Raw genomic sequence first — 13236 nt, forward strand, 5'->3', positions numbered from 1 at the left:
CCAGGGGGAGTAGGAACTGCTTTGAGTAAGACATCCCTCATGATAACTTGTTCAGAGGTTTCAACAGGTAGCAAGTAATGGTTCTTGTTGTAAGTGGTTACATATCCAGTGAGCAGCTATTCATCATTCTCTGCTTGTGCTCTGTTTTCTGCATGAAAATCATCACCAGCTCCTCGGCTCTCTGCAGCTGCTATTGTGCTCTGTATCCAGCCCTAGGCTTTTACTGGATTTGGGATAACTGTGTGTGAGAGAGAAGAGAATCACTGGCAATGAGCAGCAATTCTGTCTTGTGCAAGCCCCCTGAGGGCAGCAAACAAGCCCAAATGTACCTTAAAACCTGGCCCCAGAGGGCTGGCATTGTGCATGGGGTCTCTCTGCTCCTGTGAGATGTTGCTATTTATGTTTTCTCTATCAGCAGCTAAAACTTCATGGTTCAAAACATGGAAAAAGTCCCATTTGGGACTTGGTTCAGAATTTTGGTTTACGAGACCAGTAGAGAGTTTTAGTCTAGTAAAGTATCTTTATTTACAAAACAACTTTACAAAAATAATTTCAATAAAATTATCACAAAGTCAATGTACAATATAATACAGCTGTGTTTTCTCCCAATGTAGCATCAGATTATGATGGGGAATATTATTTTTATATCAATCCGTGGCATAAATAATGCTGTAAACAAGGAGCCTAGCTTTCTTAGAGTCTACAAATTACTAACAACGACTAATAGACAACACATACCTTGACTTGGGTGGTTCCTCTGTAAAATTCACATTTTAACACTATAGAACACAAGGATTGGAAGAGCCTGGAATGGTTTGGGTTGGAATGGACCTTAAAGCTGATCCCATCCCACCCCTGCCATGGCAGGGACACCTTCCACTAACCCAGGTTGCTCCAAGCCCCATCCAACCTGGCCTTGGATGCTTCCAGGGCTCCAGGGGCAGCCACAGCTGCTCTGTCTGTTCTCCAAAGCTCAGCAGGGATGTCAGGAGCACGGTTTGGCTCCTGAATGTCCATGGTGACCCTCACTTTATGCATCAGAAAACCCTGCACTGGAGAGACAGAGCTGCCTGACCCTAGGAACAGCTTTTCCAATGCCATGCCTTGATCTGTGGGTGTGTTTTCAGTGTTTTTCCAGGACAGCAGGCAGAGATCGAATCCCATCTCCGCAGTACCTCGGTCTGTGAACCTGCAGCGCTGATCTTCCTTGGGAATTCCAGAGACAGGGGCTCCTGCAGCTCTGGTCACTGTAATATTGATGTTCAGCTCTGTGAAATCCACGCCCTGGGCAGAAACCAGGCTTTAGGACACGTACTGGGCTCCTCCATAGGGCAGCACCTCCGTGACCCCCCAGCCGACGATGTTGCCCCGGGTGCCACAGGTGTCCCCCGCGCTCTGGGCTGTCACCTCGGCGGGGCTGAGCACTCGGTCCCACAGGTTAAAGCCAGTCAGCTTCCCCGAGAAGGCCAGAGCTTCATCAAACCCCCCTCCCACGCAGCAGCCGTTCTTCTCCTGCCCGAGCTGCAGGATGCCTCCGTCGGGAATGGTGTGAGCACCAGCCAGGTCCAGGGCGCTGGCTGCGAGCTCCCCCTGCGCCCACAGGGCTGCAGATCCGTTCTCCGAGCTCCAGGTGCCACAGAGGTGGAGCCACTTCCCGGGAATAACCACATTTCTGGCAGCCAGCTTGTGCTGGGCACCCCCCACAGCGAGCACGGCCGAGTCCCGGCTCAGGTACAGCTGGATTTCGTAGGGGTTGAACTTGGTTCCGTAGGAGAAGACAATGGTTTTGTCCAAGGCCTCGGTCACCTTGAGCCAGATGCAGGCAGTGAAGGAGAGCAGGCTCATTCCAGCGGTCGGGTGGACGCTCCCAAAGATCTTTCTGGAGCGCATGGGGAACAGAATCGCGGTTTCACAGCCTGGAAAGGTTTAGAATGTTGTCAGGTAAATAAGAACTGCTTTATTTGTACGTGCACAGCATAGCATGGAATCATTGAGGTTGGAAAAGACCTCTACGATCACCAAGTTGTGGCTGCCTCAGGATCCCTGGCAGCATCCAAGGCCAGGTTGGACAGGGCTTGGAGCACCTGGGATAGGGAAAGGTGTCCCTGCCCATGGCAGATGGGGTTGGAATAAGATGATCTTTAAGATCCCTTCACCCCAAACGTTCCATGATTCTGTGGAGTCCAACTCCAGCCCAGCACCACCATGTTCACCCCTAAACCAGGCCCTCAGGTGCCACATCACCCATTTTTGAACACTTCCAGGGATGGGGACTCCATCACTTCTCTGGGAAGTCTGTCCCAATGCCTGATCCAGTGCTTGCTTCCAGGCTTCCCAAAGGGAGCTGAGAGCTCAGCTGATCCAATGGGATGCAGGAACCCACCCCAGGATGCTTTGAAGGAGCTGCCAGAACTGATGGAGGAATTTGCTGGACACTATGGCAAGGGATACTCCGGCTGCAGGAGTCTCTCTGCTCTTCCCTGCCTGCATGGGTGGGGCACTGTGCAGTCCTGTGACATCCAAGGCATCTCCAGGGTTAATGCAGCCTGCCTGCCCTGCTGCTTCCCTTGGGAAGGCCAGCTTCCTGAGGCCCTGAATGCAGCACCACCTCCTGGGAGAGGGACTCTTTTAGCCCTTGAAATTGGTAATTATGCCAGGTAATTGGTAACCCTCCCTCGGTGCCACTGAGGTCTTGATTTATCCTCTGTTCTAAGTGCGAAGTAGTGAAAATACCAATGCTGTGCTGAGGGAAAGGGGTCAGGGATCCCCTCAAACAGCAGGTTTGGATACCGTGGCATTCCCAGGATAGGGTGGGAGGCTGTGCCATGGATAACATCATGGGCATCAGGGCACAGGAGCTTCTGAAAAGCAGAAAATGTTGGCAGGAACATGCTGAGATGGGCTTGCTTATTTAATTAATATAATGGCTCCCTTTCCTGGCCCTGCCTTTAGGATTTCTTTATCAGGAACATTCATGGGCACTGGTTAAACAGGGGAAATTATGAGACAACTGATACTTTTAAAATAGTTCTTCTCTCATGCCTGATTCATCAAAGTGTTGATAATAGAAATCAGATCAGTTAAAACCATAACAGAAATTAATGCAACTTGGGAAAGCAACTGGTGGTCACTAAAGCCAAGACGTTTCTGGTGGTTTCTGTGCTGTTCCCTGGTTGTACCTAAGTTAATATCCAAGGTGACAGGAGGGAACAAGCAGCCCCTTCTCCAATTAAGCTGCTTCATTTCCTGTTTAAAGAAGCTGGAGGATCTGAAATGTCTAAAACGTGTGTGGAAATTTCTGCTCCAGGGAACGAAGGATTCTTTGTGCCCTCCAGGACTGAGCTGCTGTGGTATTTCATGGGCTGCTTCCCTCCAGCTTTGAGCAGATTTTACATCTCCTATTGACCCTTTTGAGGAGGGGCAGGGTCAGTGAGCAGCTGCTGGGGAGTCTCCTTAAAATGCTACTTAGGAGCACTATTGTGAAAAAGCTTTTAATTAGCAGGCTTTCAGGCTTTATTATCAAAGCTGAATCAAAATTAAAACCAGCCTCAGTGAAGAACAAAAAAGTGTGATTAGAAAACCCCTCAAGAGTATGGCTGGCAGTAAGTCAAGATGTGAGAAATTAAAGTCAGTTGCTAAAAATTCCCTTGAAAAAAAAATCTGGAGAGATACTCTGGAAGTACTTAAAATGTAGCCTTTAAATTAAGAAGTATGGTGTTTGTATGTAAAATCATGTAGGAACCAGTGGAAATAAACTGAATTTCCACTGATGATCCTCAAAGCAGATCGAGTTTGTTGCTCTCACCTAGAGCAGAGTAGCACTAGGCTGGCTGGGTTACAGGGAGATAAGGAATGAGATCATGCTCTCTGCGAGGTTTGTGTTTGGGGAGAAGAGGAATATGCTCAAAGATCCACTCCCAGCGCACAAAGATTTCTGAGGTGTGGTGATAAAGCAGTGAAAACAATTGACTTCTAAAGCTGAGTCGGTGCCCGGCATCAAAGGATGGATTCGGGCAGGCTATAAAAGCTTTGATGTAAACGATGCTGTGGCTGTGTTGTTGCCTTGGCTTTAGCAATTACAGGCTGCTCCTCTTTGCTCCCTGCTCTAAGAGTTCACTCTGGAGATGCTGCACCCCCTCCTTCCTAGGCACCCATCCTGCGGGGGTAGATTTTTGGGGGAGTTTAGGTTGCAGTAACTTATATTTGTGTAAAACAGAGCCGTTAATCGGCACTGGGAAGCCAGGCAGTGACAGCTCACTGGTGGGCAGGGTGATACCGATGCAGTTTATCTTGCACATGCTAATTTGGCACCCACACTTTAAACAAATGAGGGGCTGCTCTGCCACACCCAAGCTGCTGCTTTTTGGGGTGTCTCGTTGCACTGCACAGAAAAGCTGAGTTGGGATTTGAGGTCTGAGCCCACCTTTCTATGGCCACGTCACTGAGCAGTGCAAATGTTTTGGAAGGGGGAAAATCCCCCAAGCAACAGCAGCACGGGTTACTGGTTTCTCTGTGCCAGAAGGAAGATTCTGCCCTGACCCTGCATGCAGGGAATGTGCCCTCCCTGCCCTGGATGTGTGCTTGGCTGGCAGCAGCAGCATGTCCAGCTCTTGGGCACTAGAGTTGGTGAGGAGATGTTTAGGAAGAGGAAGGAGTGGCAACAGGAGAACAGGAGAGCCCTGTGGCTGGTGTGAATGCACAGGAGTCACCAGCTGGGAAGGCAAAGGCTCAGAGAACATAATCTGGATGTCTAAAATACATTTGCTGCTCTCTGACAATGGCTTTGATCTGGGAGAGCCCGGAGGAGGTGGGATCCTGGCTGGCTCTGCCCTGCACAAGGACTTTGATGAAACCTTTCTTTCATCCCACGTTTGAAAAGCTCAGTGCCTCTTTTCCCAAAAGTTCTGGGGTCCCCCCCTTTATGCATAGCCTGTTCAAAGGTGCCCTGCTGCTCCTGAGGTTGCTTCGGAGGAGTTTGTGGATCCCTGTTTGGAAGGGCCCTCCCCAGAGCTCTCGGGGGGAGCACACTGGACTTACCCGCTGGCAGCAGGTGCTGAGCCGCCCATTGCTGCGATGCCCTCAGCTCAGCCCGGGTCTGCTGCAGCTCCTTCCACACCGAGTTCAGGATGAGACTGTCCCCTCTGCTGGCATCGAATTTATCCTGCTGCAGAGCTGTTTCCTGCGCCTGCTCCTCGGCCCTCCTGCGCCAGGCGCTCTCCAGCCAGCCCAGCCTCACGGACACGTTGTGGCTCAGCTGCAGGACGTGCTCCAGCACCTTCCCTTGCTCCGACTCCTGCAGCCTCCTGGCCTCCTCAGCCTGGTCCCTGCTCCTCACCAGTACCTGCTCCACCTGGGCCACCACATGGGAGGTGACAGTGGCGAAGGTGCCCGCCAGGGTGGTGGTGAGCTGGCTGAGCTCTGCCTTCAGGGTCTGCAGGTCCGCCCTGGGGAGCTCCTCCAGAGCCTGCAGCATCATGTTCTCCTTCATCTGCGAGTTCTCCAGCATGATGAACAGCTTGTCCCACTTGCTGTGCTCCCGCTGGCAGTCGCACGAAGCAGCTGGAAGGGAACATACGGATGTCACTATTCCTTTGTACTGAGTTTTAAACGGGAGCGTTTAGCAAAATCTGTCTCTGTGCAAGGCTTGTGCTCTCCAGCCTGTCACAGAACCACGGACTCACAGACTGGTTTGGGTTGGAAGGGACCTTAAAGACAATCTGGTTCCAGCCCCTTACCATGGTGGGGCCAGTGCCTTTCCCTCTGTATCAGGACAGAACAGTGCAGTGGTGTGGCTACAGAGATCCTAAACCTCTGTGACAGCAACAGCCTTTTCCAGAAAAACCGAGAGATAAAGAGTCTAAATCACAGCCCAAGGCACCCCATCCAAGGGCTTTACCATTATTGCCCAAAAGAATCTGCTGCTGCAAGCACGAGCTTCTCCCTCTAAAAACCGGGCAGTATGTTTGCAGTAATAACTCGTACAAGAGCGAGGCAGCAACGAAGGCAGTTCTGCACTTAACCCAAATTCAGTTTGAATTTACTGACCTTCCTCAGTTCCAGGGGCAGGACCTTCGATTTCGTTATCCAGGTTCACGTACATGAGCTCGTAGTCATTGTCTTCATCCAGCACAGAGCCAGAAGCCCTGAAAACACAGAACAGCGTGAGCAGAGAGAGGAGTTCTTGGGGCAGCATTCTCGTGGCTGCTTCCTGACAATCGCGGGGCTGCGTGGAGCTGCTCGGGCTGCGGCAGAGCCGGGGCTGTGCGAACGCGGCGCAGCGAGCCCCCGATAAAGGCTGCGAGCCCCCGATAAAGGCTGCGAGCCCCTGATAAAGGCTGCGAGCCCCTGATAAAGGCTGCGAGCCCCTAATAAAGGCTGCGAGCGCCTCGGGCCGAATGAATGAGCGGCCGCGCTGCCAGCGCTGTAACCGGAGCGCTCCCCGCTGCTGCTCCCGGCCGGGAGGGGCAGGGGGCGGGCAGCGAGCTCGATCCCAGCCCTCCGGGCTTGCCCGGGGATGTTCTGACTGGTCGGGGGGAAAAACGGGGGGAAGCTGCTCTTGCCCCGGGGCGGGTTGGAACGCGCAGCGACGCGAGGGGCTGGAAGCGCTCGCACTGCGCTGGCCCAGTCGGTTGCGTTGTTTTGTGTTATTTGTGGAAAAGAAGGCGTTCCCTGCAAGTTCAGTTTGTGGTCGGTGTGTGCCAGGGCTCTTGGAGGGGATTGGTAGAAAAATAAACATACCTGGAGTTGCTTTTGGATACACGTGTCTGGTTTAGCTAAATAGTGCAGCTTTTTTGGAGAGTTAGGCACTGTTATATAATAAATTCTGTTATATACCAACAGTTTATTGCTTTAAGCAATAAGGGAGAACTCTTAAGGAGTTCTTAACAGCTTGCTAGGGTTCTGCTTTTCCAGCCCTAATTAGCACTTACACCACCATCACTCCGTGGATAATTTGTTAGTGCTGTATCCCGTTTTGGGAAATGTAAATCTGCAGCTGCACAATCGGAGCTGTGTCTGTTACCTTTGAAAAAGCAAAGCAAGGTGCTTTTGGATGAGACATTGATTTAGTCTAAGTATTATTAGTATTAATCTGGTTTAAGTTCTGTAATCTTATTGGTTCAATGGGCCATTAATCATGTCAGAGATGCTTTGCATGGATGAGATTAGGGGTGATTTCATACAAGTTACGTCTTGGCTATGAAATATCCAGAGAACAGCAAAAAACCCCTCCTGTGATTACATCTAACTTGGAATCTGTGTTTCCCTTTCCCTGTGTCTCTGGTTTTGCTTATACAAACCTGCACTACCTGTGCCTTGGATATTGGGGAGGAATTCCTCTTTGTGGGGGTGGTGGGGACAAGGTGGGGATTGGGCACAGCTTGGACTCTGATCCTGGAGGTCCTATCCAACCAAAATGATTCCATGATTTTCAGGTAGATATGTGCCTGACCTGAGTCATCCTGGGGGAAAAATTAGTGTTTGGGCTTTTGTCTTTGGAAACTCCCTTTGGAGTGAAAATCCATCTGCCCATGGGGCACTGCAATGTGCTCCAGGGCCCTTGTTCTTCCCAAGCTCTCTGTGCTGCTGGATGGCAGAGCTGGAGCTCGGCGCAGCCTTTTCCACGAAGGGTGCAGGGCTGGCACCACCCAGCCACACCCTTGGGGTCCCTCCTTGCCTGCCGTGCAGCCTTGGGGTGTCCCCAGCTGCAGCACACTTTGTGCCAGAATTGTGTCTTTCCCAGTGTGAGGTCTGCTTGGGAAATGTGCGGAAATCTAATCTGGAAAGTATTGGGGGTCAGGGTGGCAGGGGAGGAAGAGGGAAGGAAGGTATTTAGGGAGTTGAGTGGGATGTTTTTCCATTCTCACACAACAAACATATTTTCAGGCTCTTAGTTTAGATTGAGGTAGATGAAGCAAGATTGGGAAAAAGTGAATTATTCGTAATTCCCAATATTGCCTCCGGCTGTCTGAGCTCTGGGAATCAGGAGGTTGGGGAGCTGTGTGTGTGCATAAATCCCCGTGGAGACCGTAAAGGTGTGACAAACAAACAGCTCTGAGGATCCCTTGCTAACTCAAACATGAAAAGACCAGAAAATGGCCAGCTGGGTTGTGCCTGATGACCTTTCTTGAGGTCTCTGAAGAACAGACCCAAGGTGGGCTATCGGGGATTATTTACACGTGTGCACACAGGTTCTTCACTTAAAAGCAATTCCATGTCAGTGAGGTCACTTTCAATCTCGATGCAGAGGGAGGGGATTGCTCTGATTGCCTTTGCTTTTCATTTATCTTGGTTAGGGAATATCAGCCCAGCGGTGTTTGCTGCAGGAAACTGCCCAAAGCTGCACTTGCACAAAGTATTTTTTGTTCCGAGAGGTTTGGTGGCTGCAGGCCATCGTGTGATTGCATCACTCCTCTGATACACCCCACGCTCCAAATGCTCGTTTGCCAGACTAAATAATCAGTCTTCCTTCCCAGATCCCTTCCTATCCCTGACATCCCAGCTTAGGCAATAGCATGGCTCAGGCTGGTGTCTTTCCTTGCTTAAAGCTGTTATTTTTGTTACTCCCTCTTGGGTTCCTTCCCATCACACTTCTATAGCTGAGAGGAATTTTGCCTGTCCAGGAATACGGGGATTTCATCTTTTGCAATTGTTGCTGAAATTTGACTGGAGCGTAAGGGCTCTGCTCCATGTGGGCAGAAAACTTCCAGTGGAAACTAAGCAAGGGCAAGTGCAAAGAAAGGACTTAGTGCTGGAAGCACAACGTCATCCGCAGAGAAAATAATTTTTGGTGTATTCAGTACAAAATGTTTCAATTTTGAACTATGACATGAGTCTAGAAAAGTTCCAGTGAATCCATCCTGTCACCTTCTTATCATTGAGAATCCCGAGCTGGAAGGGACCCCCAGGGATCATCCAGTCCCACCCCTGGCCCTGCACAGACACCCCAACAATCCCACCCTGTGCCTCCCTGGGAGCGGTGTCCAAATGCCCCGGGGCTCTGGCAGCCTCAGGGCCATGCCCAGCACCCTCTGGTGAAGAACCTTTTCCTGATGTCCAAGTTCTCCCTTTGGGGGGATTGGTGCTTGGCATCAATCCCACGGAGTGTTAGTGGTGACACTTTTTATCCACATCCACTGGGAACCTCAGGAAGAGCCCAGGGAACGTGGTTAGAAAATGGCCAGAATGGAGCAGCTTGCTCATCTTTTCAGGGTGATTCATCAGCAAATCTCTTTCTGCTGCCCCTGGCCTTTGTGATTGTGTAGAACAGAACAAGATAAATTTGCTGTGGGGTGGGAGTGGGCTCTGACCTCGCCTTTGGCACTGCCGGGAGTGCACAGGGGGCTCAGAGCGGCCTTCGGGAAGCAGCCAGGGATTCTCCAGGCAGGATAAGGTGCAGAAGTGTGGCTGGCTGGAGTGGAGAGACACTCCTGCGAAGGATCAGGACCCCTCTGGGGTCATTACGAGCTGTTGGGCTCAGAGCTGTCTGAACCTGCAGTGAGTTATGTGCTTGTTTCTTGGCTCAGGGGGGAGCCTGTGAGACCCAACCGTGTCCTGAGGTGTATTTCTGTATCCTGCAAGAGCCCCACGTGCTCCAGCCTGAACCCAAATATCCTTTTGCTACCATCCGTGAACAGATCTGCTTATCTTCCAAAGTTATCCAGCTCAGATTTAAATGGGAGAAAAAGCAGCAGGCCAGAGAGCTGATTCCTCTTGGAAACCAAATCCAAAGAGACCGTGAGGACTTCCAAGGGTTTACAGAAAGGAGCCATGCTAGGTTGAAATAGGCAGATGTTTTCCATATGTTGCTCAAGTGAAACTTAAATCCATGGAGGCAGGCATGTACTGCAATGTGAAGTTATATATTTTGGTATGAGCCTGGGCTTCAAATTGCATTATGCACAGACATCTTAAGAAAACGTGTGAGAGAGGGTTTAGCATATCTCTGTCTGTCTGCAGTTGGCTCTCTCTGGCTCCTTTCTATTCCTGGAAATGGCATCCTTAACTATTTCTGTTCAAATGTGTGTTTAGTTCTCTATTAACCAACTATTCCTTTCATATGATGCTTATTTAATTTGAAAATCTGCATCTCAGCTAAGAAGAATTATAGTTTTTGTCTTTTGCTGGTTTTGTCGTTTTTCTTTGTAGTTTCTTTGTCATTTCTCTCCTTTCTCTCTTCTTTTGTTTCTCTGTTAATTGAAATCACACTTAGTTTGGCCTAGGACTCAACAGAGCATCATCTAAATCTGAAAGTTTATTAAGCAGTGTTCTCATGATATTCAGAAATAAAATGATAATTAATAGGAATTAGTGGGGGTTTTTTACACAATGTTGTTACGCCTGCAATGATTTGTTCTATTTTGGTAATTTATTTGGCTTCTTGGCCAAATATATAATTCCCTGCAGCTTTATGCCTCCCTGGTTTTGTACTGCTGATCCTTCAAAGCCAGGTTCTGGAGCAACCTGGTGTAGGGAAGGTGCCCAGGGCTGGGGTGGAACGAGATGAGCTTTAAGGTCTCTCCAACCCAAACCGTTCTGTGACTGTTCTAACCGGTGTCTCCAGGGCTGTGCTGGTGTTGTGGGGCTCTCTGCAGTGCTGGGCATTGACTGACAGCTGGTCCCTGTCCCCGCTGTGTCCCCAGGGAACTCGATGCTGCTCCGCGTGCTGCCCGCGCTCTACGAGAAGCAGCCGCAGCCGATCCACGCCTGCCTGCGGGAGCTGGTGGCACCCATGGCCCAGCTGGACCCGCCCGAGCAGCTCCACCTCCTCAGGCTCCTGCACACCGTGGCCAGGAAGAGAGAACTGGGGGTAAACCACACTGGGAATATCTCCCTGCTCAACGCTGCCCCTCCTTTCGAGGGGTTTGTGTTTCACAGGCTTGGTGAGGGAGGAATCCCACAACATGCAGGGCAGCGCCTTCCTACGCTAATTCCCTGTAAATGCTTTAACCCCATTCCAAGTTTTCCACCTACTCGTAAGGAGAACAGAACAATGACTCTGCTGGACCAAAAGGTTTGGGTTAAACCATTTGTCTCCAATGTTTTTGGCTCTTCCTCTGTCAGCGGAGCATGAATTCCCATAACTGTGTTTCTGTCGGAGTACATGAACTGTATTAAAATCCATGTCAAGGACAGTTAAAATGATTTAAGAATTGATGAGAACTGGCAATCCTCAGAAATAAAGAACAGAAGAACAGGTTGTTTTATGCCCCATGTCTGTGTCTGAGTGTCTTTTCCACAGATGCAGCATTTTCCCTGAATCCAAGGTGCCTTTGTGTGCCTGTGTTCACCTTGCATTAATCCCTCGGTGGGGACTTGTACACCCAGCATCCAGTTTGGCAGATGGCTCCAAGGACTACACCCTCAGCCTCCTGAAACTGGGTTCTTACAAGAAATGACAACTTACTTACAGCATGTTTGTTATGCAACGAGGGGCTTGCCCCTTGTTTCTCCCTCCGTTCCAGCTCCTGACCGTGTCACATTGTTTAGTTTCTGGTGGAACTCAAAAATTTCTACAAGTACTTTAATTTACTGTGTCATTGAGGAAGGCTGAGTCTTACATTGTTTTCATCAATAAAATATAGACTGGCCTAGAGCAAGGAAAATATTTGGTTAAGGGTTTTTTTTGTCTTCTTTTTTTTTTTTAATTGGGCATTTCCTTACTTATTTATGCATAACTGCCATATCTTAAAGCAGAGCTTACCCTTATTCCATATGTTCCGTTGAACTTGGATTGACCTCAGCAACAGCTCCATGCAAGGGTCACCAAGGGTGGAAAACACTCCTATTAACTCAAAGTCTAGTGGTTTATTTTTATCACTCTAGTGGCTGTGTCTCCTCTGGTTATATATGTTCACAATTCAAAACAGAGTTTCACTTTGTTTCTGATTTTTAACAGGTGCTGAAGGAGTGTTTGCCATTTTTATTTGGACACCTGAGAGACCCCAACCACAGTGAGGTGGTTCTAAACATCCTTCTGGAAATATCCAGCTACGAACCTGCAGCCTTGGCCCCTTTCCTTCCCACGCTGAGGGAAATTGGGGAGAGTTTTCCCACTTTGATTGGGCAGATGGCAAAGATCTTTGGAGCTGTTGGACATCTTGATGAGGTAAAGTGGGATACAAAAAGGCTTGGTTGGGTTTGGGGTTGGGTTGGTTGGGGTTGCTTTTAATCCTGTATAAAGTAATACATCCATGTATTTCTTTCTTCACGAGTAACCAGGCTGCCCTACCACAGAATCATGGAATGGTTTGGGTTGGGAGGGACCTTAAAGACCATCTTATTCCAGTCCTTCCCCCTCTGGCATTTAATTTGGGTGTGTATTGGCTGGGCCTTGGGTGTCTGAGTGCTGGGAGGGCAGCACAGGAAGGCGCCATCCTTGCTGTTTCTACTGATCTGGAGCTTTATATTAATGTAAAATTAAATTTATCTCAGAAGAATCAAAACCAGATTTGGTTTGGCTTTGTAATTCTTATTTCTGTTGTGTGGGAAGAGGAGCCAGAATCCCATTGAGGCCCTGGGAGCCAAATGAAGTTTGTTGTTCTCTCCTTGTTTACTTCCATCCCCCAGCAAGTTTTACTTTTATAAGATCTGCAGGTGACCACATTTAATTCTGCATTTAGTACTTGAGAGTCAGCATTTTCTAGAAGCTTTACAGTTGCTAACCAGCCAGTCCTCAGCTGAGCACAGCTGGGCTCAGAACCGAAGGATTTAATTCAGGTTCTGTTTTGGGGTGTTGAACGAGCTCTCCCCATCTGGGTGTCTCTGAGGCTCCATTTCCGCTGAGTTCTGCTACTTCAAAGGGCCTGAATTTATTTATTTTGCCTTTTGTTGCTGTGATTGTTTTATACCAATACCAAGAGTAAGCAAGGAACCAAGTGGCCCTGTTGGATTTCATGTAGTGCTGGAACTTATAGGCTACACAAAGTTTACAAAGACAGGATTCCAAGAATATTTTCTCCTTATATTTTTAACCTGTTGGTTTATGGGGCAACACCAATCTACTGAGCGGAGCGCACACAGCCTGCACTGAATAATTAATCTCCAGTCTCCCGGGAGTAAGTGTTGAGTGGCTGGCACCATGTCCCGTGTCATGAGTCTTGATTTTTTGGGAAGCTGCTGACTCAGCAGCATCCCAGCCCACGGGGAGGACACATTTGTCATTTGTTTGCTGTGTTTGTCGCTGGCATCCGGGGAGCCTGCGCTCCAGATTCACAAAGAGGGATAAAAACAACACGC

The 13236-nt window shown here is 49.3% G+C and overlaps 2 protein-coding genes across 14 annotated transcripts in view; one reads left to right on the plus strand and one right to left on the minus strand.

The window, feature by feature from the left end:
- VEPH1 (ventricular zone expressed PH domain containing 1) overlaps nucleotides 1–13236 on the plus strand; it is a 62142-nt gene that overhangs the window by 16746 nt on the left and 32160 nt on the right. For all 13 annotated transcript variants that reach the window (XM_069025060.1, XM_069025061.1, XM_069025066.1 and 10 more), the window contains 2 exons: nucleotides 10641–10807; nucleotides 11897–12106. In XM_069025060.1, the coding sequence (XP_068881161.1) occupies nucleotides 10641–10807; nucleotides 11897–12106 (377 nt within the window). The remainder of the gene's footprint in view (nucleotides 1–10640; nucleotides 10808–11896; nucleotides 12107–13236) is intronic.
- On the minus strand, nucleotides 572–6743 carry PTX3 (pentraxin 3). The gene is made up of 3 exons (XM_069024822.1): nucleotides 6046–6743; nucleotides 5038–5559; nucleotides 572–1916 (listed from the first exon to the last, which is right to left on the minus strand). Exons 1-3 carry the CDS (start codon nucleotides 6734–6736, stop codon nucleotides 1303–1305), a joined length of 1827 nt encoding a protein of 608 aa, XP_068880923.1. The 5' UTR covers nucleotides 6737–6743; the 3' UTR covers nucleotides 572–1302.

This window comes from Aphelocoma coerulescens, chromosome 9 (genome assembly GCF_041296385.1).
Source record: "Aphelocoma coerulescens isolate FSJ_1873_10779 chromosome 9, UR_Acoe_1.0, whole genome shotgun sequence".
Taxonomy (NCBI): domain Eukaryota; kingdom Metazoa; phylum Chordata; class Aves; order Passeriformes; family Corvidae; genus Aphelocoma; species Aphelocoma coerulescens.

Coding starts and splice junctions, on each gene's coding strand:
- PTX3 (XM_069024822.1), bottom strand. CDS start 6,736: ATGTTTATTTTTCTACCAATCCCCTCCAAGAGCCCTGGCACACACCGA. Junction 5,560..6,045: donor TGCCCCTGGAACTGAGGAAG/GTCAGTAAATTC, acceptor GTTCCCTTCCAG/CTGCTTCGTGCGACTGCCAG. Junction 1,917..5,037: donor TCAGCACCTGCTGCCAGCGG/GTAAGTCCAGTG, acceptor AAACCTTTCCAG/GCTGTGAAACCGCGATTCTG.